Source organism: Apis mellifera, linkage group LG14, assembly GCF_003254395.2.
Source record: "Apis mellifera strain DH4 linkage group LG14, Amel_HAv3.1, whole genome shotgun sequence".
In the NCBI taxonomy this organism is placed as follows: domain Eukaryota; kingdom Metazoa; phylum Arthropoda; class Insecta; order Hymenoptera; family Apidae; genus Apis; species Apis mellifera.
This window is the reverse complement of record NC_037651.1, coordinates 6,165,256-6,192,486: the sequence shown is the minus strand read 5'-3', so window position 1 is coordinate 6,192,486 and position 27,231 is coordinate 6,165,256. Positions and strand designations below refer to the sequence as shown.

Below are 27,231 nucleotides of genomic sequence, written 5' to 3'. Positions count from 1 at the left end.
ATTCCTCAACTTCCAATTACTTTATTAAAATTCTGATATACGCGAAAAATATTATGTTATAATATTAATTATAAATTATATAATATTAATTATATAATATTAATTATATTATAATATTAAATATATAATATTATCCTTTTCAGATAGAGGATATCACTGCAAAATTTCGCTTTTTGATTCGACGATATTATTTTAAAAAATTTAATCGAATTGTCATCATCACCGTATCGAAGAATCATCCCTCGAGAGGAGACAATCGGGCAGGAAATCGGTAAACATTGGCGAATCGATCGACCTTATCCTTCTCCCATATTTCAATCGGGGAGGGGAGGGATCATATTTCATTCATCGATCGATTTACACCGCGCATTCAATTACCGACCGCGCCGATTATCGTACACGCATTCCGATCGAACTGATCAATCGTCGTTTGCACATTTGCAGACTGTTCGACTCCACTTTCCGCTTCCCCTCCTCTCCCATATTTTTCTTGGACGGAAGTTGTTCAATTCCACGAGGAGAGAAAGGCGCTTTTTTACCGTATAATTCGTTTGCAATGAGTAATGATTTTTATCTCGTTTCCATCGATATTGTGAATGAAATATTACAATAATTATTTAGTTCATTTATCGAACATGCATCACACGATCTGAAGTTTTTTGGAAGAGCAAGTATAGTAACTTTTTTATTTTTCATTCTAAAAAAGAACGTTACAAAGTAAAATGTTCTATTTAAGAATATTTCTTTTTTCAGACAAGTTGTTGGAGCTAAGAGAACCACCATTTTTTACCAGTATATTCCAGCATATCAATCTAATATCATTGTCTTTATTAAATTAATATTTTATATTATAATTGTAAATATTTTTAGAGTTAAGACAGATGTTGAAAATATATTATTTTACAGTTTTAATTTGGGGTAAAGTGATTCGTAGATTCTTACACGTTTTTTATTAACGGTCTATCAATCCTTAATCGGGACTAACTGGAACTTTGTTCAGACAAAGCATGACAAATTAAAACTGTAAAATAATATATTTTCAATATCTATCTTAACTCTAAAAATATTTACAATTATAATATAAAATATTAATCTAATAAAGACAATTAGATATTAGATTGATATTCAGATTTTGGGATAATTTTAAATTTAATAATTATTCGAGATTGAATTAATCAAAAACAATAATTGGAAGAAATACAAATCGATCAATTTATTAAAAGACAAATACCGATTGATGGATCGAATATATTTCCTGAAAAGAGGAACGCTAAATTATATAATTGAATAAAATATAAAAAGAAGATATTAGGATTAGTTAAAAGAAGAAACATTTGCCCATTCGTGAACCAAATAATCCAAGCACGAGATCAAGAGAAGAGCGTCGAGGCGCACTGCCTCTGCAACCAACTCCCCCCTCCTCCCCCTTTGTTTCCCCGCGAAATTTTCCCTTTTCCTATGCGCTCTTCGCGGGAACACAACGCACGCGGAAACTCGTAACTGATGCATATCCCCGAGGCGACCAGCGGCGATCGGTCGCCAGTTTCGAAACATCGACCCTGTTGGACCCCCGTTGAAAACGTTGGAGGGACGGCAAAACGGAACTACCCCTCCCTCTCACCCCTCGAAAGTTGGAGGCCACGCGCGCGGGATAAATCGTGGAGACACGCGCCGGAACCCGCAACTGACGTGCCGGGTTTCGGCCGAGTTTTGCCGAACAAAGCGGACGATTTTCACGCGAACGCTTCGAGGGATGGACCGATCCCTCTTGTTCTAGGCTGGGGTGGAGATTGCGGCGTCGAAGCCGCTTCTGGGCGTTTTCGAGATTCTCTGGACGATGGAGTTTGCTCCAGAGTTTTTGCAATTGGAGCAAATTGTGAGTGCAAAGTTTTCTTTGTTTTTTTTAGGAAAATTAAGATATAATTTTGGAAATTTGCTCGAGAGTTTTTGGAATTGGAGCAAATTGTAAGTGCAAAGTTTTCTTTTTTTTAGGAAAATTTAGATATAATTTTGGAAATTTGCTCGAGAGTTTTTGGAATTGGAGCAAATTGTAAGTGCAAAGTTTTGTTTTTTTTAGGAAAATTAAGATATAATTTTGGAAATTTGCTCGAGAGTTTTTACAATTGGAGCAAATTGTAAGTGCAAAGTTTTCTTTTTTAGGAAAATTAAGATATAATTTTGGAAATTTGCTCGAGAGTTTTTGGAATTGGAGCAAATTGTAAGTGCAAAGTTTTCTTTTTTAGGAAAATTAAGATATAATTTTGGAAATTTGCTCGAGAGTTTTTGGAATTGGAGCAAATTGTAAGTGCAAAGTTTTCTTTTTTTTAGGAAAATTTAGATATAATTTTGGAAATTTGCTCGAGAGTTTTTACAATTGGAGCAAATTGTGAGTGCAAAGTTTTCTTTTTTAGGAAAATTAAGATATAATTTTGGAAATTTGCTCGAGAGTTTTTAGAATTGGAGCAAATTGTAAGTGCAAAGTTTTGTTTTTTTTAGGAAAATTAAGATATAATTTTGGAAATTTTCTCGTGTGCTTTGTCGAGTCGGCTTGGAAATGGGAGATAGTAAGTCGAAGGATTCGATATTTGGATATTTTGGAGGATAGAGAGGAAGGAAGGATTTTTGCAATTATAGCGAAGAATGGAATTTGGCTTGCTTAGAAATCGTATCGAAAATTGAAATGTGTATATATATATGCAGTGAATGTTATTTCAATCTCTTCCTGTCTCTCATTCGATTAATTTTTTTTTTTTTTTTTAGAAATTCATCGAGCTTCGTGTATTCGATTCAAGATTTTAATCGTGTTTAACCATCGTGGTAAAATCAATATTTCCGCGGTTTCGAATGTAAAATTAAGCCAGTATTATTCGACTCCTCGTATTTGTAATTCCAACGATGACATTTATCTTGGCACGGTTATAACTCGGTTGCATTAAGTAATTGCCTTCTTATTTGATTACAAACGATTGCGAAAAGGGATGTTAACCCTCTTAAAATACGCGATTCTTGTAAAGTGGATATAAATTTGATCATCTTACGAAACAATGTATCTATACGTTCGTTATTTCGTATATATTTATTCAACCCGAGTGGCATCGAGTACTCGTGCAAACATCTGATGAATTTATCGTAAATATTGATGAAAAAAAAAAAAAAAGAAACGCTATTAATATAATTGTGTCCCGATAAAAGGGGTACGTACACGACTGTCGAGACAAATTGAATTTGTCAAAACCAAACAATGAATGAATGAATGAACGAACGAACGAACGAACGAATGAATAAATAAATAAATAAAATAAAACAAAACAAGATAAGAGATTAAATTAAAAAAAAAAAAAAAAAAAAGAAGACACGATGAAACTTGTCGATGGCAGAAAATCTAGCCATCGCGAAAATTTAATGTCTTTTGCCAATTACCGGAAATGCATCCTGCATTATTTTATTATACCTGTCAGTATCGGATGACGCTGTATACTCGTTGTACCCCGCGAAATTTCCAACCCCGTTATTATCGCGGATGATTTAATCATTCCCCCGGTTATTAATGCACGCTATTAACATTTTATTTTCATTATCTAATTCCCCGTGAAATCACCGCTAATTAAAAGTGCTTGTCGCGGAGTGCAGTTATGCACCCGCTGTGTTGTAACAATTACCGTGGAGTTTGTAATTAACTTGGAGCATTTGTACAGCTTTAGAAAATATATTATTTTTCTTTTTTTTTTTTTTTTTTTCCTCTCTTTTGAACTTCATTGTTGCACACAAACGAACGTTTGAAAGGCGCAGGTAGGAGGTCGAAATAAAAAGAAATATATATATATATATATATTTCAAGTAAAAAGGTAGAAACATATCCGTGGCGCGTTTCTCAGAGTGATAAATTAATCTTGAATTACGTTAATATTCTTATTAATATTCTTCTGTTTTCAATCCTTTTAATCATTGCATTCTTTTTCTTGTTTTTTAACGTTTCGATTTACAAAAATTGAATCGGTGTAATTTCATAAATATTATAATTACAAGTGTTAAATTGAAACGGTTCTGTTATTTCTATTGTGATTTTTAATCTCGTAAAGAATATATTACGATACCTCGTTTATTCGTAGATAAAATCGATTGTTAAATATCGGGAAAATATTTCTTTTTTTTAATTTTTCGAATTTGGAACTTCGAAAGTGACGAAATGAGAAACTCGGATCGAAATTCAGTGGCGTTAACGATTCTATTATTTCTATTGTGATTTTTAATCTCTTAAAGAATATCACAATATCTCCTACCTCGTTTATTCGTAGATAAAATCGATTACTATATTCGATGTTAAATATGGGGAGAATATTTCATAGGCATTTTATCTTTTTTTTAATTTTTCGAATTTCGAAAGTGACGAAAAACTCCGATCGGCGTTAACGATTCTATTATTTCTATTGTGATTTTTAATCTCTTAAAGAATATTATAATACTTTCTACCTCGTTTATTCATAAATAAAATCGATTGTTAAATATTGGAAGGATATTTCACAGGCATTTTTCTTTTTTTTTAATTTTTCGAATTTGGGATTTCGAAAGTGACGAAATGAGAAACTCGAATCGAAATTCAGTGGCGTTAACGATTCTATTATTTCTATTATTGTGATTTTTAGTCTCCTAAAGAATACATATCACAATATCTCCTACTTCGTTTATTCGTAGATAAAATCGATTGTTAAATATCGGGAGGATATTTCTTTTTTTTTAATTTTTCGAATTTCGAAAGTGACCAGAAACTCGGATCGAAATTCAGTGGTATTAACGATAAATGGGGGAGGGATTTCAGGATTTCGAAATTCTATATCCGTGTCATTTTATTATCCTCCTTATCAGTGTCAACGTTCAATTAGAATCATTTATCGCATACCGTTGCAAACCGTGCTAGATTTGACGCATTAGCTCCCCGTGAAATTTAATAATACTCGAGGGCGAATTTTTATTGGTGCTTGAACCGTAAACGGCCTCGCCTCGCCTCGCCTCGCCTCGCCTTGCCGCGATATTGTCGTGACGGTATGCAGGGTAATCTATCAAGAACAAACCACTTGATCAAATTTCTCATGATTAAGGGGATGAAATTTTTTTCTTTCTTCTTTTTTTACTCAGAGACGGAAGGCTTGGATCTTTTTTTCTTCTTCGAAGGTGATGGAATCACTATTTTTCTAACGTAATAAAATAATGCGAGCTTAATTATTTATTATTAATTCAGAACAAATTAATGAAATAATATCTCGTAATTTTTAAACGATATAGTAAAAATAGTAGAATCTGAAAGCGTTTCCAATCATGAAATTTAGATAGAAAATTTTTCAAAACGTTGAAAATATTATTTCTTGATTGATAATAAAATTATATTTTTAATTTTATATTTATAAATCGTAGAATTCGATTTATTGATTGGCCGATTTGTATGAAAATTTCACGTATTTCGATATCACTTGGAAAAGATTCTGAGAGAATGATTTTCGTGGAAAGATCTTCGCACCTCGCGGGACACGGGTTGTTGTATCTTTAACAACGAAGGGGATAATTACGCATTCTATTTTAGCCAAAGCACGCGGCTACAAGAATACGAGACCCAACTGCACTGTTCCACCAAAATGAAACTACACCGCTTTCCGTGGCAACGGTAAATGAAAAGTGCTTAAACTTTACTGTATCTAACCGAAGCCAAAAATCGCTACGTCGTTAATAAAATTACTGTTCACCGAAACATGAAAAAAATCGAACCTCGAATCAACTAAGAAGTTGAAGGAAATTAAAATCGAATAATCGTAGAATAACAAGAGTGAAGAAATCGAGGATAAAACACATTTTTTTTTAAATCCTCGTTTTATTGAAAAATCATCCCTTAAATTTTTGAATATGTGTAAAAAAAAAAACATCGACGAAAAATAGAACAACGATGATCGTACAAATTGTTAAATATTCCACCAATTCACCATACATTTTACCCAGTTAAAAGAATTTTGGAATGTAAATGAAGTGGCTCGTGCGTGTAAATTGGAAACGTTTTTTATTCCAATTAAACATTTTGGAATGTAAATGAAGTATCTCTGTGGGGGAAAAAAAAACTCCCCCGTATAAATTGGAACGTTTTTTTTATTATTAAACAACTTTATTTCAACCAAATCTATCCAAATCATTTAAACCGACTTGAACGAAATATTCGTGATATTTGGAATATTTGCACGACTCGATACACTTTCTTCAATTCAACTAATCCCACGATTAATCCTTCAGAGAAAGGAGTGCCGATGATTAATACACGGATCCACTTTACAGATGGTTCAAGTGTTCTCAAAACACTTGGTAGAGGATTATTTCTTTTTCTTTTTCTTTTTTTTTTTAGAGCGCGAAGCGGGATCTCGAGGAAGTGACAATTATCAGATTAAAATCTTGACCCCGGTTCTTGTTCGAGGACCCGGCGGAACGTCTTCCCTTTGCCCCGAGCTCCGCTGGTTTGTGCAGTAGAACAAATTTTGCGAATCTTTGATTTAATTAATTCCTTTTGGGTCGCGTTTAAAATGGTGGAAAATTAACGTGACGAGGAAGACGAGAGAGAGAAAGGAAGAGGAAAAGAGATTGATCTCGCGAAAACGAGGAGAATATTTTATCAAAGGTAGCGAATAATTTAATCGTTTTCCTCGAATATTATTATCGGATTCTGTTCAAGGAATCTGTTTACCGTCGATAATTGTTGTATAATTAATGAATTGTCGATGAAGAACGAGCGAGGATCCTTTCGACGATTCAACTATTATGGATGAAACGAAGATTTTTAGGTAAAATTTATTTCTTTCCTTTTTCTAAGAAACTTGTTCCAAGTGCTTAATAAATTATTTTGAACAACAAGAATTGCATTCAACTGAATAACGAATGCTAATTAATCATCATCATCACAAGAATTACTTTTTCGATACGATCAATAAAAGCTTGCTAATTTTCTTCATCTTCGAATAAATATCAATTCTGTACACGTTGAAGAGAAAAAATATATATTTTAATTGCTCGAAACTTAGAGATAAATAAACGTCAAGATTAATCTCGAAACGAGATCGTGCACAATCGTCGATTTCATAAATCGTGTGCGCAAAAAGAAGAAGAAGAAAGAAGAAGAAAAAATAAAACCTCGTTTTTCCCCTGTAATTTTAAACATATGCACACCGTGTTGGATTACATCCAGCAAACCGAGTTATAGTTGCACATCGTGGTCGCTCGCTCGCTCGCTCGCTCGATTCGAAATAGAATGACTCATAGACAAAGACCTTGTTCTAATTCAAAAACGAAACACGGAAAAGCTGTGGACCGTGTCCGAGTCACATCGCGGATTTTACGAGACACGTTACGCTCCCGGTTTATTTCTGCACGGGCAGAATTTCAGAAAGGTGTTAAATACCGTGACGGATACGATATGGATGCGGCCATTTTCTCGCGCGCGGAAAATTGATACCGCGATTCCCCAATTTTCTTTTCTTGCTCAAATTCAAAATTCGAAACGTACAAATATCCGATAAATATCTCTTCTTTCCAAACGTATTATAACGTCTTCAATCATTATCGAAAAATAAGAAGAAGAAGAAGAAGAAGAAGAAGAAAGAAAGAAAAAAGAAATCAAGACATTCAAATCGTCAGAAGAAAATAAAGAGGGGGGAGTAAGTATCGGCTGTTTTCCAAACGAGCGGCGATAATGGAGGATCAGGGTGTAATCGAGGCATCATAAGTGGCGCGGGCAATTAGTATTCTCGTACAGCCATCGTCAGCAGGCTTTGGATCCTCCTCCGGTTCTAAAGACCCCGTTTCGCGACTCTATCTCGCCTCTAGAGAAACTAATTCGACGAAAACCATAAGAACGGACGTTTGGCTACATCCCACGGCATTAAGGGTGTTCTCACGCGCGTATCTGCCGGGGTGAGGGGGGGCGAGTCAGCGGGTTTCCGAGTCGTCGTCGCCTGGAAATAGCTTTGGCAACGAGAGAAGACGCGCGGTGCCGTCTTGCTTCATAAAACGGGAGATCGCTAACGTGTTGCTTTTTCAAACTCCCTCTCTCTCTCTTCTTCTTCTTCTTCTTCTTCTTCGTTCCGCCTCTCGTCCTGCACACCGGCTAATATAGATCATACCGCTAACGATTCCTATTAGAGTTGTCGTTTAAGGCTTTGTCGAATTTGTCGGTGGTCCAGGGACGTCTCTTCGCGTTTCTGGATTTAGAGATTTCGTGTCCCGTATATTTAATTGAGAATTGAGTAATTTTTATTTTCAATATTCCGTTTGTTGTTATCGTATCTTTCGACTATCTGTCTATGGTATCTTTATGATATCTTTCGATGAGTGAAAAATTCGAAAAGTTTCATCAAGAATCACAAGTTGATGTTTATTGATGATTTAATCGAATTAAAAGGATCGAGCGACTGAGAGATTTAAAATAACGCATCTCGTTATTATTCGGATAATCCATGCGCAGACGGGTTTCTGAATCCGGGTCTCTTACGAAAGGGAAGTTAAGGGATAATTAATCACCATGCTGCAGGTAATTAATTAATGTTCAATTTAATGGAACGGTTGTAATTAGTCGAGGCGCGAAAAACGAAATTTGTAGAACGTATTTACGTAAGAAATAATTAGGTGCGTCCACTTGTGATAATGAAGCAGTTGATTTCTCACGCCCAAGCGTGTTTTAAAAAATTATGGAAACGAATAACGATTAATCGGATTCGTATCGATGATTATTTTCTTACGTTTTCGTTGTTTCGTTATTCGATTCTTCGTTAAAATAATTCGTTTTATTTTACTCGATGACACCTTTCTCTCTTTTTTTTTTTTATAGTAAGAAATTTTTTAAACTTCGAAATTAAAAATCGAAATTTCTATCCTTTTTTTTAGCTTCGAACATTCTTCCTCATCGTCAATCACAATCCTCGAATTATACAATCGTAGAAAGAAATTTTCATCGAAGGATGAAAATTCTTTATGGAATTCTTTTCACGAAAATTCTATCTTTGTTTACCTTCGTTCATTATGCGAAACGCGGTTTCGAGTTATTTTTCATCAGCTCGAAACGAACTCCATCCCTCTTTCACCGGGCTACGTTCAGATTTTTTTTTTTTTTCCATTCTGGACGCGTGCGCGTCGCAAAAACACGGAATTTCGTTAAGTATCACTATTTTGAAGCTGTACATCCATTAAAAACATCGTGTACAATGGACCAAAACCGGTAGATTCTCGTTGTCCACTCAGTGCCGTGATTCTCCTCTTCCCTCGAAATTTCTCTTTCCTTTTTTCTCCCCTTTTTCTCCTCTAGTAATTAACTCGAAAACGCTAACGCCGTGGAATATGATGAGCGTAACGGTATCGTAAGGTCGGCACTTTTTTAATTTCTTTCCTTCGTTTTTTTCACTCTCCTTTCAAATATTATCTTCTACGCGCGTACGTCTAAGCTTGTTTTAAAATTTCTAGATATCAGGATAATTTTGGTGTTAATCAAAATGCGTTTGATAATGAGAGAGAGAAAGATGGAGAAGAAGGAAGAAATCTTGGATGGATATTAATGGATATTAATCATTGATCAATTTAACCCTTTCAAGGATCAAATTGCTTAGAAAGTGCAAGAAGAAGTCTCATCATGATTAATAACGAACGTATATATATCCTTGTTGTTGAAAAGAAAAAAGTTTAACTGTTTCATAACTTAAATTAAATTGCTAGGAAAAAGAAAGGAATTATCTACATAAATAAAAAATGAGATATATAAGATAAGAAAATTGTCGAGATAATTATCAAGCCTTTGATAGATTAACCTAACTGTTTCAATCGAATAATTTCTAACCAACGTGGAAACGTTTTTGATAAAAAAGAAAAATAAACGAGGATAATTATAACGGTGATCTCTTTTTCTCTTTATTTCGTTTTCGTGTAACGTTCGATATGCAACGCGACGTGTTTGTATTCTCTCTCCGCTTCCGGACTCGTCGATAGTTTGATCGAATGGAAAGGGAAACTATAGAGAGTGAAATGGGACAGAATATGATGGCAAAGGGAAAATAACTTTATCGGACGCGTTTTAGAAATTTGTCAGCGAAATTCGTTTTGTGGGTGTTGATCGATATTACAGGGAATAGTGGAGTAAAATTGTTAAAATTTGTAAAATTATTAACACGTTATATAATTAACGAGGAATGAAAAAGGGAAGAGAAAAAAGTGGAAAGTAGTCACAAGTTGTACGCGTTATTTAATATTGCATTATTTAATATAATTTCGAGGACGATATTTTTCTCAAGCATGCTCGAATGAATTTGTTATTTAATCGAGGAGAATGGTAGTAGATTAATCGTGGTTGATGACGGTTCTGCCAGTGATCGTTTATAATGGGTATCCGATAGATCGAAAGTTTGCCGTATCAATCTGTCTTAACCACGTGCTCGACACGATTAGGCTAATGATTAATCTCCATCCATGATTCATAAGTAATTTTCGTAATTTCACGCCTGATCTATGTATAAAGTAAACTAATTATTATCGAGAAAATCAAGATTTTTCGAAACGTTTGTAAAATTTTATTCGATAATTCTCCCTCTTCTCTCCGCCTGATCCATTAATTCTCAAAATATCATGATACGATTGAGCTTTAAAATTTAAAATTTCGATCCAAAATTCTCGAAAAGACATAGAATGATAAAAAATCCTCTGTTCATCTTTTCGAAACGTTTGTAAAATTTTATTCGATGATTCTCCCTCTTCTCTCCTCCCGATCTCAAAATACATGATACGATCGAGCCTTAAAATTTAAAATTTCGATCCAAAATTCTCAAAAAGACGAATAGAACGATAAAAAATCCCTCGCTCATCTTTTCGAAACGTTTGTAAAATTTTATTCGCTGATTCTCCCTCTTCTCTCCCCCCGATCCATTAATTCTCAAAATGCACGATACGATCGAGCTTTAAAATTTAAAATTTCGATCCAAAATTCTTGAAAAGACGAATAGAACGATAAAAAATCCTCCGCTCATCTTTTCGAAACGTTTGTAAAATTTTATTCGATGAATTTCTCCCTCTTCTCTCCCCCCAATTCATTAATTCTCAAAATGCACGATACGATCGAGCTTTAAAATTTAAAATTTCGATCCAAAATTCTCGAAAAGACATAGAATGATAAAAAATCCTCTGTTCATCTTTTCGAAACGTTTGTAAAATTTTATTCGATGAATTTCTCCCTCTTCTCTCCTCCCGATCTCAAAATACATGATACGATCGAGCCTTAAAATTTAAAATTTCGATCCAAAATTCTCAAAAAGACGAATAGAACGATAAAAAATCCCTTCTCTCATCTTCAATTTCAAAAATATCCGAAAATTTGACTCGAATTGCGAGAAAAACTCAACGTTACAAAAATTTCTCCTCATAGCGAGATCTCCCACGAGGCAGAATCCCGACAGTCGTCTCATTATCCACCCCTTCCCTCCACTATCCTCCCCCCCCGTCGACATGAAAAAATTATAAACAGGGAGACAAAAGAGAGAGGGCGAAGAAGAAGCGCCCGAGGGGGTGGAAGCGGCGGAAGAGATCGGGTTCTTTACACGCAAAGACCACGTGTCGAGCTCGTTGCTTCCAATAGGAAGCCGCTGCTCTCTTTTTATATCCAGTTTCTTTTCCAGCGCTTCGTTAACCTTGCGACGTGGCAGGCTTGCGACACGGGCAACAGGCGGTTCCTCCTCCGCTTCGTTAGACACCGGGGTATGGATGAATGCGCGGAATAATTGAGAGAGAGAGAGAGGGAGGGGGTGCTTTAATACGAATTCTTAATTACGATCCTATGAATGCACGCGTTCGTATTATGTACCGACGGGGTGGATGTCATTGAAGGAGAGAAAAAGAGAGATAAAAAGGGAAGAGGAGGAAAAGAAGGAAAGAAGGAAAGAAAGGCGAGACCTGGTTTCCACTCGTTGAAGTTTCGCCACCCCTGGGGGGGTGTCTCGACACCTCCGAAGGATATTTATATAACCCAATTTTCGAGCCGGTTCCGCGATGGTAAATAGCGGAGGCTGTGTGTAGGCCACCCTGTCCCTTTCATCCCCCTGTTGTTCGAAAATATTTGCCCGGACAAACACAACCAGACGGTTTCCCATTAACCCCGTGTTACCCCGACGAATCGGAGTGGAGGGAGGGAGAGTGAAAGAAAAGAGAAAAAGAAGGAGGGAAGAGAAAAGAGAGGGAAAAAGAGGAAGGAAGAAAGGGACGAAAAAAAAGGAGGATGAAAAAAAAGTGGAACTGATCTTTTCTTTTTTTTTTCTCTCTCTCTCTTTCAGCCGGAAAGCTTACGGCGCGTTGCAGTGGGAATTTTAAACTGCTGCCCCGGCTGCCCGTTCGAGTGGGCTGGACTTTAGAGCTGGAGGATATACATGGTGAAAGTTTTGGTGAGTGATCATTGAATTCTTTTTTCTCTCTCTCTCTTCTTTTTTTGTTCAACGTATTTTGAAATATAATAGCACGTTTGTAATCTTTTCGTTTGTTTATTTATTTATTTATTTTTCGAAGATACGAATTTTTCTTCTTTTCTTTTTTCAAGTCCCGTGTAATTTTCGATTTGTTCGTTTATATATACGAATATATACTTTCTCTGTCCATAGAATTTTAATTGGAATCACTTTTCACATTCTTCCAAACGATAAATATATTCTTATACTAAGGAAAAGATACTTTTCACTCCCTTCTGAATAAACATTCACAGTTAATTTCTCGAGAAGCTGGCAACGATCGATATATAAAAATTCGGTGTTCGAACACTTTTTCCCTCTTCCAACGCAACGAGTTTCAACGAGCAATAATCCTCGAGAACGATCCTCCCTCCCTCCCTCCCTTCCTCTTACTCGCCTCTGAATTTCCATTCCTCGTTTGATCGTTGCCCGCAATTTCCTTGCTTCTCGATCCTGATCCCGTGCGAGGAAGGGAGAAGGGCGAGGTGGCGAGGTGGCCTTCCTGTTTACGTGCAAATTTTACGCGTGCATCCCCCGTTGCAAAGTGGCGCGGGTCGCTTGCGGTTGAAATGCGTGCCACGGAAACAGTTGATACAGTTTTGCTCGCCTCGAACAACGACGACGACGACGACGACGATGTTGGTGTTTCGCGCGTGTGCGGGAAACGCGTGGGGAACACGCCCAATTCTCCCCATCCTCCACAATCCTCCTCCCTCCTCACCCCTTAATGCCGCACAATGCGGCGGCTCGTCGTGCGTTGGGTGAATTTCGCGACTCTGCACTGCGAGTATATATATCGGTGGCAAACGAACCGTTTTCCAACGAATGTTTCAAAATTACGAATAAAGCTAAGCATTCGCTACGAAACGCGGGAACGGTTTACCCGGCCGTGGAAATGTGGCGCGGAACTTTGCCCTAGATGGTTGAATCTAGGGAATTTTGGGGGATTAGGGGGATCGGGCTGGTTGGAGTAAGCAGATCGTTCTTGCTATTTCGATCCCTGAAAGAGGAAGGAGTTTTGGTTTAAGCATTTTTGAAACGTGTTTCTTTGTTATTAATTGTAATTGAAATTGCGAGCGAAAAGAAGTAGACTTTTAAATTAGATTCGAAAATTACACGGATGATTATTAATTTCTTTTGATATATTATATAAGATTAGAGATAAGATTAGTGTAGCATATAATTGTTGAAACGTTGGTTCGTAAGAAGGAAAATTTGGGAAAATGAGGGATGAGTTTAGCGGGATGTGTATTTTTTACAAATTTAATCAACGAATCATAACCGATTCGATCGAGAAGTGGCGCGCGTTTAATGCGAATAAATATTAAACGAGCGGTATCCCCCGGTTTCTTCACAGCCCGTAGGACACATCCGGAATATTATGAATATTCATTAAGGGTATAAGCGGTGATAAAAATCGGGCCGAGTATGAAAATGAAAAATTACCCCCTCGTGATAAATATGGATGCCTGTGTTAATTGTTTGGCCAGGAAGGAGGGAAGAAGAACACGCGTGCGAGACTCGTGATTCGTTCCTTTTTTTTGTTTTATTTAATTTCTTTTTTTTTTTTCATTTTATTTTCTCTAGATAGTTTTTATCGAGATTTTTCGCGTGGCAAAGCTAGCGGAAAACACCACTTTCGCCGTTTTTCGAAGACTCATTTGCATAACGTGGATCGATTGGCGTGGAAAATAAAATTAATCCTTTTCAAATATTGATCGTCCACATTTGGAAATATTTTCAACCGTGAAATTCACTCTTCGATCTCTCCTCTTATCGATCTCAAACATTTCAAATAACAACTCGAATCTCTACAATCCTCCATCCGTTCGAGACTCTTTCAAAACAATCAATCATCTCTAAAAATCTTAACACTTGCTTCTTAATAATCCTCCATCGATTCACTTTCGAAACAAATTTTATCCTCGAAGAAGGATCTTCTTTCTCAGATATCCTATATTCTTAAAAAAAACAACGAAACCAACATTAACAACTTAGCGAATCGTTCGAAATGAGATCCCAAACAAATTGCAAACATCTTCCCAAACACCTCGAATTCTCGAATCGCCTCTACGTAAAATTCATAGGATCCATCTGAATCCATGGGAAAGGGTAGAGCGATAAGGAAGAATGATAACGGATGGAACAACCGGCCGACAAAGGAAACGAAATTCTATACCGTCCGTGGAAAAATCCGCCCGTGTTCCCGAATCGCCGTGAATCGAGTTATCGTTAGCCGGATGGGTAATGGCTATTCGTCAGCTAGCGCGGAATTGCTTCTCGAAAATGGAGTGGTTGGTTATAACGCGTTATATCGGGTCTAGGCGCGATTTGAAAGTCAAATACCCGCGTGGAAGACGAAAGGGGTTCTCGTTCCACCACCGTTTCAATCAGGCAGACAGGAAGAGGGAGAGGGGAGAGAGAGAGAGGGATGGAGGAACCCCCGCGAGATCTCAAGACATTTCGTGGCGCGATATCTACGGCTCCTACGTAGACCGCAGACTTCATCCGATTAACGCCGACCCGGCTTCTGTAAATGCGACCGCCTTGCCAAATTGCCTTATATCCTCACTTAATTAAATTCTAATCGACGCCTCTTCCAACATGCGTGCATTTTTCCTCTTTGGTTAATCTTTCTTCGATTTGTATCGTATTGATTTCGATATTCGAACGATCTTTCAGTAACTTTGATCCTTCTCTTATCTGTTATCGTTTTTTCTTTTTTTCACTTGGATTTCGTAGCCAGTTTTCTTGGTAACAAGCCTTTAGAAAAATAAGATGTTTCTCGTCTTAAGTTGGAACAAAGGAAATCGATGTTTCTCCTTTAAGAGTTTTATACTTTATAAAAGTTGGGCCTGAGTACGTAACATTTTTGTTTCTCAATTTTTTATTCAGGATTTTTGGAAAGAATATATTAGTACTTTCCATTTATTTTATTTTGATTATAAAATCCTCGATAATAATTATTCTATGCTTCTTCTTCTTCTTCTTCATTGTCTCGAAGGGAAAGTTCTTCTCGAATAAAAATGGAAAATAATGATAAAGTAATTTCAGATTTCCTGTATGCAACACGCACGTTTCTCGTTTCCAAGTGCATTTAGGAAGTGCATTTATAAGTTCGAAGCTCGATTGAGTGAATCGTATCTCCTTGGACGTATTTGTTTAATTGCAATCACAAATCGATACATCGTTCTCGCCCCTCTCCAATCGATGTTGATTTTTAATTCGAAAGGATCACGGCCCCGTTGTTTGAGTTGCAATCGAATTAAGCGAAAGACTGATTGCAGTCGCGCATCAGGGTATACATTTATCATAAGATTCCTTTCTCGTTATCGCGAAAGAAAAACGGAAACTTTGAGAGGAAAGAGAAAGAAGAGAGACAGGAAACTGTCTGTTCGATCGATTCTCTTCCTTTTCGTTCCCTGAATTTACTTAACTCGAAAGCAAATTTCAATCCTCCTTTTGTTTCACACTTTTACAATTTATATAAAAATTTCTCACTTTCCTTCATCATATTTAAACGTTTAAAATTTCGGAATGGCAAGGGATAAGAAATGGAATCCAGAGAAGTAAACACTCCAAACGAGTTGCTCCAAATTTCATCCCTGTCTAACCGACCCTGAAACAACATCCACCCTCCACCTATATATATATATATATATATATATATATATATATTCCAACCGTCGAAAACTTTCCCTCCTAAACTCTCGAAGTTCGATTACAAATCCGGATTTGTAATCGAAAAACAGCCAACTAATTTCCGACGAATCGAAAATTCAGCAACGGGGGAAAAAAGATTGGTGGATCGCTAATCGATTAGCGAGGGGGATGAAAAGTAGGTGGAAAGAGCGTAGGCAAAGTCCGCTTTGTTTCCAGGTGAACGGCTCGCGATGAAGGGTGTTCAGGTGGAAACGCAACTCTCTGCCCCCCCCTCCGCGAACGTGATTCGATTTACCGCATTCCGATTCAAACTTTTTTCCAACGGGGTGGAGAAGGGGTGGAAACCCTCGACACGCCGGGAGGTGACAACTCGCCGCGAGTAATTTCCGTTTGATTAAGGGAGCGGGGGGGGGGGAGGGGACGAAGGGTGGAATCCAATATTCGCGGTGGACTTGGCACGCGTGGAAAAAATTCGCGTGGAAAGGAAAGAAAGGAAGGAAGGGAGGAAAAAAGGGATCGACGTGTCGTGGACCACCCTTTCTGTTTCTGAGGGGAAGGGCCCGCTCTCTAATTAAATTAAATCGGAACTTAATTTCGATGGGAAACGTGTCGACTAACCGGGTTGGAAAAGATTTGTGCGAGTGGGGGGGACGCGATTACATTGCGTTGCTCGATGATGCACGACTTATGGGTCGGCGACTAATGGAAAGGGATGAAGAGGGTCGAAGGGAAGCGATAATCGCGACTGAGTTGGATGGATTGTTCTTTTTTTTTTTGGTTGGAGAGAAGAAGAAGTTGAGAAGTTTCGGTAAGAAATAAAGAGTTATGTGAAATTATTGTGTTTTGCAAATATTATAAATTTAAGAACATTTTTTAAATAATATTTATTTCTCTAAATATACATCAAAAATAAATAATTATAACAATATTGTATATAATATCATATGACAAATAAATCGTTGGAATACTAATAATTAATACTAGATATCTCTTTAAATTATTTCGTTACGTTCAAAGAAAATCAAGTGACAATATAAGTTATAGAAATCTACGAAAATGTGATTTTAATGTAAAATTATTGGATGAAAAAGAATTGACTAATTACAAATGTGCATTAATAGCGAGACATTTTGAAATTTTTTCTTTTTGAATTCAATATAAAGATCAATATAAAGATGCAAGGAATTTGGAAATAAAAATATTAGAATCGGGTATCGGATAATTTTACAGTTGTTTCTTCCAATTAAAATTTTCCCAAGTCTCAAAGAAAAACACAATCACGGCATAAAATAATTAATTAATGATCTTCGATCGATTTTTATCCTGCGTAACGAAAATTTCCTTCGACTCGAGAGACGAAGTTATTTTAATTTCGAGAACGATTGTTGAAAAAGTTTGTGAATAATTTTTGCGATTATACCGGGATGAGCCTCGTATAAGAGCTCGTCAACGATGAATAATGATAATCACTAGTTATCGGCGGATTTCATAGATAAATTGGCCCTGATGGACAGCTGTTGCCCGGTAATTGTATTTCGCTACAGCTTGTACCCGTTCTACCGATGAAAATTTCTCTCGCATCCACGCACATGCGTAATGTTATAACGTCACGTTCAAAATTTTCATCCAGCCTGTGAACGCGAAAATATTTTACGACAATGCTCGTCGACCGACTTTATTTCGCGCGGTCGAATAAACAAATTTCCACGCTTTTTAATTTTTATCGTATGTTTGACATTTTTTTTTCTCCCCCTCCTCTTTCCTTTCTTTCTCTCTTTCTTCTATTTAACGATAATTTTATTTCGAATTTGCGAGAATAATTTTAAAAGCGATCTTCACTTTTTTTCTTTTTTAGATTCGAAAAAGAAACATTAAATATTTATCGTAATAGGTGTTAGAGAATACTTGAATACTTTTTTAATGGCGAAATGGAAACTAATGTTGTTACTTTTAAAATATCCTGTTCCATGCCCGGACTGGAAAATATATATATATATATATTTTTTTTATCATTATTTCAGTTCGTGAAAAATGCACGGTGTTCAGTATTTTTCGGCGGGATTCATGCGATACATAAAATATTCTGTTTTTTCATGCCGGTATACACCGTGAATTACAAATGATCCTACTTCAACGGATTCTGAAAAAAAAAAAAAAAGAGCTTCAACCTATGCGATCATTGTGCAATTTAACGAGTTATATTTCGTCAAAATTCGCACGTAAAAATTCCTACCAACAACAAATTAAAATTAACAGCAATATTTGACAAACTACGTTACACCATTCTCCTTTCTACGAAAAATACATCTCATACAAATGTAAAAAATCTTCACGAAAAGAAAAAAGGAATAATAAATCGCCAAGACAAGTTTCAAAAATATATAAAGCTTCCAAAATACGGTGAAGAAAAGAAAAAAAAGACGATATATCAAATTACGAAAGAAATCGATCGTTGAATCGAGAGGGTGTGGAATGTGGAAGCTGGAGTTTCGGTTCATTAAGTCGAAAATATTTTCATTTAAACAACGTAGCACAAATTAATTGCAAACCTTCAAAAGCACGCACTTGATGTTTTCCCAAACTTTAACAAACAACGGTAATAACTCGGTCTACGTTATCCACGTAATACCGTGGAAAACTTGGTGAACCATAAGCGGAGCGATCCAACAAATTTCCATCCACCCCTCCTCGCCGACCGGAAACACCAACTTGGATATACGTATCTTGAAGCGTCGTTTCCAGCTTGCGTCACGTATGAAACGCAGGCCCCGAATATAACGCATCATCTCGATGGCAAAAGGCTTTGTGTGTCGTCTTGCATCTCTCCCTCTCTCTCTCTCACTCTATCCTTCATAAAGGATCCTCGTTGTTCGAGCCTCCGCCATTCTTCCGTGGAAATACACCATTGTGCTCGCAGCGCGAGGAAAGTTGGTTTCGCGATCTCTGAAATTTATCTCGCTCCATTCAAAGACTTTTAAAATACAATGCGTGTATCGTTGACTGGCGTTAGATCGAAAGAAAGCCTTAGAGGGAAAGCTGGGTTGTTTTCCGGCCAGCGTTCGAAGAAATTACCCTCAGACCAGTTTCTAGGAGCCCGACAAGTAGATGGAAAAATTGGTTAAACCGCGTGGAAAACCGATGCTTTTTCCCTCTTTCATCCCTCCTTTTCCTCCATATAATCACGAACGAGATCAAATTTTTTTTCAATATTCGAGCAATCCGATCGTAGACCGAAGTTTTGATGATTGTTTTTTCTCGAGACTATTATTTTTCGTACTTGATTATAATTCTATATCTGATTCTCCTACCTGGCTGTGTATTATTCCGCCAGTGTCCGTTTCCCCTTTCAGACGATCGTGATCGTATTATATTCCAACAGCTGGCCTGACTTCACCTCGTTTCGTTCTACTTGTCCGATCGCAGCTGTGTTGTTTTACTCGAACGCGATAATCGACTCGAAGCGAAATTTAATAACAGTTCCGTGACTTATCTCAAATTCACAAAGTAATAATCGGAAATAATTGTAAACTGGTTACCTTTTCAACGGTTCCAATTCTTCTATGTTGCTAATTCACTCCATTTATCGGATTATAATTTATTAAACGTCCGGCTGATATGATTGACTTTATTCTACTTATCTTTTTTTCACTCGTCAAATTCATAGGACCGTGTCGATGATCGAATATTTAGAAAAGTAATAAATCCGTTAAATCGGATTCCTCGGTTTTTTCTCCCCCCGTCGTGGCTCTCGAATATTTTTTTTTTTCTTTTTAGATTTGGAGAGGATTTGCATTCTTTTTTTCCTCTGCAAGTGTACAACGTGATTTTGAACGCGTGTGTTCACATATTCAACGCACGTCAAAGCGGAGATCAAAAGCTTTCACCGGCGTGTATGATTATGGGCATTAGGGGTAATTAATATTTGTCATGGTTGGGAACCGGTATCATTAATTTCTCGAAACGTTGATGGTTGCTATTGAACAATGCCCTCCCTCTCCCCTCCTCTCCCTCCATTTCCCCCTCCCCACCCCCTTGTTGGACGAGTTGAAATTTTCCCTGAATTAATCGAAAAGAGGGAGGAGCGGGATTCGATATCCCGCGTGGATATAATTTCATGAAATTTCCAGACTTGTCGCCCGCGCTTTGAAATCGACTAATTACCCACCGAATCAACTGATATATATCACGCTCGTGATCGACCCTCCTCCTCCTCCTGTTTCCGTGCGTAAAAGTGAACGAAACTTCTAAAATCCCTTATATTCCTTTATTTCGATCCTTCATCGATTAGAACGGAATTCAATGGAACGGATTTTATCCCAAATAAATAATTATTCACCCCCCTTAATCAACGGACGAAAACTCGGTGAGAAATTTTTTGATTTGAATTCAAAAAAGGGAGATAATAAGAGAAGGATGACGATTAATAATTAATGAATAATATTTCCAATTTTTCGCGATCGAAAGAAACGAGAATTCGATATTTCGAGAATTAATATTAAATTTTTCTTCGTTAAATCACGGTCTTAAAATCTTCCCCTCTCCCCCTTGAATGGACGTGAACAAAAAGCTTTCCCCTCCATGGAGCTTTTTCGATTGCGCGTCAAACGAGCGTTTTTGTCCTCCCCCAAAAGAAGACGAGGAGGGAGGGAAGGGATGGGATTAAAATAATCGGGGGAGGGATGGAGCGAGAGCGGATAGATAGCTCGGTTAATTAGACTGTTCCCACGACGAAACACGGTTCTTAATTACGGTTAACGGTAACGTAGTTGCGAGTTTTTATCCCCTTCTCCAATAACACCGCGCGGAATTTCTCATATAATTCAGCGTGGGCAAACAGATCCTCGGAGATCAAGTTGGTCGCGAGATTTCTATGGAGGGATTATTATGGCGGATTTTGCGTGAACGCGGCCCGCTTTTAATCCATTCGACGCCGGTGTCGCGGTGGAAATTTGCCCAAAGGAAAGGGCGAATCCTTTCTACGGATTCTCGATCCTTTTTTTTTTTCTTCGATAAAAATTATTGATACTCTCCAAGTATTAACAACAGCTAGGCAAAGATCTTTGTTTATCTTTAACACATGCGTTATTCGATTCGTTCATTTAGTTTTAACAATGAAAAGTTTGATCTTGAATATTGAATATTTTTTCTTTTTCCTTATTTTATTCGATATTAAATAAAGTTTGTCCCGTAAGAAGAATATAATGTTTCGTTCTTTCTTTCTTTTTTTTCGTATGCAAATTGGGATATGGAAGGATTCGATCATTTTATCAGATCGTATAATAAATATGCATGGAATGTTGGCTCGCGAATTTAGTAAGGGGACGTCGAATTTCGCCTTATCAAAGATATTATTCTCGAGCATTTGTCTCGGTTCCGTGATGGGGAGGGGAGGGGAGGATGAAAGGAATGGATCGTGGCACGATGACGAAGATATTGAGTTAACGCCGCGGTAAAACCCACCCCTGATGCACCGATCCTCCGGTTGAAAGAAGGGGGATGGATGAGGAAAGGAAAGGGGCCGTTGTCGGGAGAGGGGAGGGGGAGAAAGAGGATGAAAGGAGGAGCGGTACGATATTAATTACATTTAAGCTCGTCTGGCGAGGTTATGGTTCATTCAAAATTCCCTTCCCCATTTCCATATTTCTGTATCAAGTCTTAAAACTATCTTTTAATACACCTTGAACGGGGAGAGGGGGGACGAGGAGGTGGAGGGAGAGATTGTACGGTTAAATTTAATCCCTTTCTCTCCGTTATATCAGAGAAAGTTTCTTTTAGAAGAAGGAGAGAGAAAGAGAGAGAGAGAGACTCGTTTGACTGTCATAATTCTGCTTACTACGATAAAGGCTTATTCTGTGAGTCTGACAATGCTTGATTCGTTTCACTTATATTCCGATTGTAACTAGCTAGTGTCATTTCCAGTTGAAAAGCGGATCAATTGCAACACGAATAAATGTTATTCCAGTTATTTTAACGAGTAATCGTTTAAATTAATCTTATTTTTAATTAGTTACCTTTTTTTTCTTTTAATCTCCAATTTTGATTAATCAATCATTAATTTATGGATTATAGTCTTCTCGTCTCTATTTACTCGTTCGTAACCTATTTATATTTTCGATCCATTTTTGTTTATTAATAAAAACAAATTATAGACTGTAAAGATACGTAAACCTCGTATTAAATTCGATCGATTAAAACGAATTTGAAATCAAAGAACATCTCCGTACAATTGCTGACCAATCGGTGAATTTAAATCCGTCGAATCCGCTCGATTCGGAATCATAATTTCCGTCGAAATCGATCGTGCAAACGAGAGCACGTTGTCCGGATTACTAATTCATGGAAACTTTTTCGTCGAATCGTCGAAAGGGGGGAGGGAAAGAAGAATCGAAAGAAGACGGAGGGGAATCAAAATACCATCCTCCTCCCGAGTTAAAATTTATTCATCGGCCGGATTCGAAATTTCTCTTCCCGTTCCTTTATCCTCCCCTCTCGTCCGATTATTATCCCTTAAAAGCATATCCCCCCTCCCTTCGAGAAATCTGAATTCGACTGAAGATAGGTAGGAAATGTTGGCGATGCAATTTTATCGTGATTACGATCTCGTCAAACTCTTCTTTCCATCAGGCCTCCGATTTCTCCAACCCTTCTTCCTCTCTTCTTGGACTACTTCAGTTTCTCTCTCTTCGTTAATCGCGATACAATTGTTCTTTACATACACGGATTCTTTTCCCTTCGTTTTATATACTCGAATCTACTTTTTTCCTTCCATTCGAAATTTCCTTTTAATTCGAAAAACATTTTCGATATTTCTTATTCTTATTTTATGAATAATTCAATTTCTTTGTTAATTAAAACACGGGGTATATACAACTGCGTATCACATGCAGTTAATGTACATTGAATAGATATACATCGTTGAAATTTTCAATTCATTCTCAATCCATTAATAAACGTGTCTAATTACATGTAAATTCAAACATCTATAAATTATCTCGTCGCTTGATTAAATAATACAACTGTTTAAATTACAAACTCGAAACGAAATATCGAATGATACTTTTTTCCAGAGGCGTTTCTGAAAAATAAAAAGAATCGATAAAAGACTTGGAAAAAAAAATCATTCATCCCATCGAATCCATCGAATCAATCTCGTAGCCGCGATCCAATTCCCCATCACTTATCCAGGGGAACAATTATCAATCCCTCCCCTCCACTTGCTTCTGTTTTGCGAATCGTCTCGTATTCCATCCGCGCGTGAGAACCAGCTTTAATTTTTTTTTTTCCCCTTTTTTCTTTTTTCCCCCGGAAAAGGCGACGCCCGCCATGTCTCCACGTCGCGTCGGTTTCGACTGAATTATTAAAAGTACCCAGTAGGATTTCCAAGTAGCTCGAGGAACCAGCAAAAAGCGGAGGGGGTGGGCGATTGCAATCACGTCGCCTCGTAAAGCGATCGTGCGCCTATCCTCCTCCTCCCATTTCGCCAATTTCTTTCCTCCTCTCCCTTTGTAATTCGATTACCAAAATCCATCCCTTTTTTTTTTCTTACGGTCACAACTTTGCTCGTTCGACAAAGTTTCCTTTGCGCGAGAATGGGTTGGAAAAGTGTTGGTATTTAAAGGATATAAGTTCGGGTGTCGAAATGCTTTCCTTTACCTTTGCTTTGTTTATATTGGTGTTTCGAATGAAAAAAAAAATATATAAAATTTATTATTGCCTATGCATTCTTGAAAACATCTTTATTTTATTATAATTGAAGTATTACAATTATACATAAATATATCAAATATTATATTACATTATCAATTATACAAATATACCAAAGAAATATTATCTTTCAATTTTTAAACTCTTTTTAAACCCTTCTTTATTTACCATTCTTAATTACACTCGATTCCAACTTACGCAAATAAACACAAAACTCTTTTATTTAAAATCAATTCCTTTTCTTTTTTTTTTTTTTCATTTTGTTTCACCAAATATCAAAACCGACTACCGACCTTGCATCCTCACATCCTTACACACGATCTCGTGAAAGTATTAAACAGGAAGGCGCGATGTCTCTCTCTCTCTCTCCTCGATACCTCGATGGCTCGTGCAAAATGCACCCCGATCCCTTTACCCATCCCCTCCCCCTTTGTCCCCGGACGAGTTACGCGTTGTCGCGCCACTGAATAAAACACGCGCGAATGATATTTCAGCCGTGTATAATTGAACAGCCTCTGGCGAGACTGGTCGGGGAAAGAATCTTGGCGTGGATCTGGGGGATTTGAAAATGAATACTGCAGCCGGTTGTTGGCCGCACTCCCTGGATCTGAGTGAAACGAAGCAATCTCCACGGAAATTGTGGCTTACACTCCTGCGTGTACCGCCATCCTTGAAACGGCGAGGATAGGCCGAACGAGATTTCTCAGGGAAGAAGTGTTTCCTCTGAAGGATGTGAATCGATCGATTAAGATTTCTCTTTTTTTTTATTCGAAAATTCCAAGTTTTGGAATTTCTCCGATACTTTGCTCTTCTTTTTTGAATTTTTGAACGAGTTACGTAGGGAAGAATAGAGTTTTCTCGAATTTCTCAGGGAACATGTTTCCTCTGAAGGATGTGAATCGATCGATTAAGATTTCTCTTTTTTTTTTTTTATTCGAAAGTTCCAAGTTTTTCCTTTTTTGATACTTTGCTCTTCTTTTTTGAATTTTTGAACGAGTTACGTAGGGAAGAATAGAGTTTTTTCGAATTTCTCAGGGAACATGTTTCCTCTGAAGGATGTGAATCGATCGATTACGATTTCTTTCTTTTTTTTTTATTCGAAAATTCCAAGTTTTCCCTTTTCTGATACTTTGCTCTTCTTTTTTGAATTTTTGAACGAGTTACGTATATAACAAGGGAAAAATAGAGTTTTCTGTTCTCGATTATTTTGAATTCGATGTTGGATTCGATGATGTAACACTTTTTATTTATCAGAGCTTGTTACACAAGCTTGATTTATTACTACCTGTGGATTTGATGAAGCAATTCATCCCTGTCTTTAAGGATCACGTTAATTACTCTAAAGAAAGCTCTATAACTCCTTCAATCAAGAGTGGAGAATCAAAGGAAAAATATCACAATGTCGTACTAATTAAAAGATTGAATGATCAATAAGACAAATATTTTTAAAATTATTAATTTTATTTATTAATTCATAAGACGAATTATAATTATTAATATTCGATATTGTAAATTACAGGTTACTATTCTCCCTACAATAGATAGATTTCGAGAAAGTGAGCGCACAATTTTATCGTCGGACAAATATATATCTCCAAACGCGTTGGAAAGAGAAGGGGACAAGGGAAATCGGAGACAGTGATTCGTGAATTTAATTCGTGCGAAAAAGAAGAGGGGCGCCGGAGTCAAGGTAGGGGGTTTCCACCCCCGATATCTTGAAATTCACGAGCCATCGCCGCGAGCAAATCTTTGGAATTAGCGGATTAGTCGGGTAATGCCAATCTATCGTTTTACGAGCTGACGTGATCGCAATAAAACTTTTTCATCCACTCGTAACGAGCCGGCGATAAATCGAGGCGACATTAGAATTTTCCCTCCCTCCCTCCCCCTCTGGACAATGTTGGAACAATGTTAAACGATCTATCCCGGTGACGCGTACCCGGCCAGTGAATTAAACGCGGTGTAAAACAATAAAAAGCCTTTTCATCTTGTGTCTCCCAGTGTCTCCCAACGTGGCCCGCTACGATTTTCCCGATATTTTCAACCAAGATTAACGAACGTATCGAACGAACTTTGCCGTTTCAAGATGTCATCAACCTGAAAATATATTTCTTTTTTGCTTCGAGAAGTTAAGAGGAGGAGGGAGTGAAAGGGATAATTAATTGATGATGATTTTTAATTTTAATTTTAATTTTCAATTGATGAATGATACGGTCGAAGGTGAAAGATTCGAGTTGCAATTTTAATATTTTTAGGAAAGAATCAAATAAACAAAGGTAAAGTTGAATTTCTTTTTCTTTTTTTTGAAAGATTCTCGAATGAGGAATAATAATGAATGATTGGTTACTTTGGTTACTTTATTTCTGATATAATAAAGAAATGTTTATTGTTTAAATTAGGAAGAAGAAAAGTTTGATATTTTGAAAATGAGTTAAAAAAATTATGCTCTTTCTTCTTTTCAATTGTAGATTATTATTCCAATCTACTTGTACATTTCATAAATTGATAAGAAATCAGATATAATTTCCTACATAATTCTAATAATATGCATTTCAGTTATTTCTCGTGTCTCGACGAACCTGTACCACCTTTCGACTCGAAAAATGAAAGCGATTAAACAAAGGATTGAGAAACACTGATTTCGTATCGCGGACGAGGAGAGATCCAGGCCCTTCGTTACCCCTTTGCACGGGGAATAATGAACATTAATTGCTCGAGTTTTCGGTAGCCGTCTCGTCGTCGGCCAGAAATGTTAATGTTACTTTTGCTATTCGCGAAATGGCCAGACGGTCGTCTTTCGCAATTACGACGGGGAGGAGTAATCTCTCTCGACGAGGGTTGAAGTTAAACGCGAAAAGGAAAAAAGAAAAAGGGAGGGAGGAAAAATACGCAACGAGCGGTCGATCTCCTCGGTGGCCGTGTGTTTACCACGATCCGAGAAACGAAGAAGGAAGAAGGGGGGATCCTCGATGGAATTCTAACTTTTTTCCCTCCCCTTGCTGTGTGGGGGGACGCGAAGGAGAGAGGAGGGAGGGGTGGACGAAGGTTTGAAAAATTCGAAAGTACGCGGAATCAAAAAGCGGAACCTCATTACAAGTTGAAATGGAATTTCCAGTTACCGCTTGACGGATATATGGTATTTTATGCGTAATGCACGACGAAATTTTCCACGATGGATGGAAATTTCTACGATTCCCGTGGAAATAAATTTTCTTCCTTCCCTTTACCACCGGTGCCCGTGTCCGCGCGTTTGCCCGCTTCTTTGAAAAAAATTTGGCCGGAAAAGGTAAAGTGCAAGGCGAAATATAATTATTCGGCTTTCGTGATTTCTTTTAAAGGAGAAGTATAATTCGTAACATTATCATCATCC

The 27,231-nt window shown here is 37.2% G+C and overlaps 1 protein-coding gene across 7 annotated transcripts in view; it reads left to right on the top strand.

The window, feature by feature from the left end:
• Nucleotides 1-27,231, top strand: part of LOC726153 — a 301,298-nt gene that overhangs the window by 142,286 nt on the left and 131,781 nt on the right. For 5 of the 7 annotated variants that reach the window (XM_006562316.3, XM_026444936.1, XM_016916316.2 and 2 more), the window contains one exon: nt 12,327-12,434. The exons of the other annotated variants lie outside the window; for them this stretch is intronic. In XM_006562316.3, coding sequence (XP_006562379.1) covers nt 12,420-12,434 — 15 coding nt within the window. In that variant the 5' untranslated portion in view covers nt 12,327-12,419. The remainder of the gene's footprint in view (nt 1-12,326; nt 12,435-27,231) is intronic. 7 annotated transcript variants of the gene reach the window in all.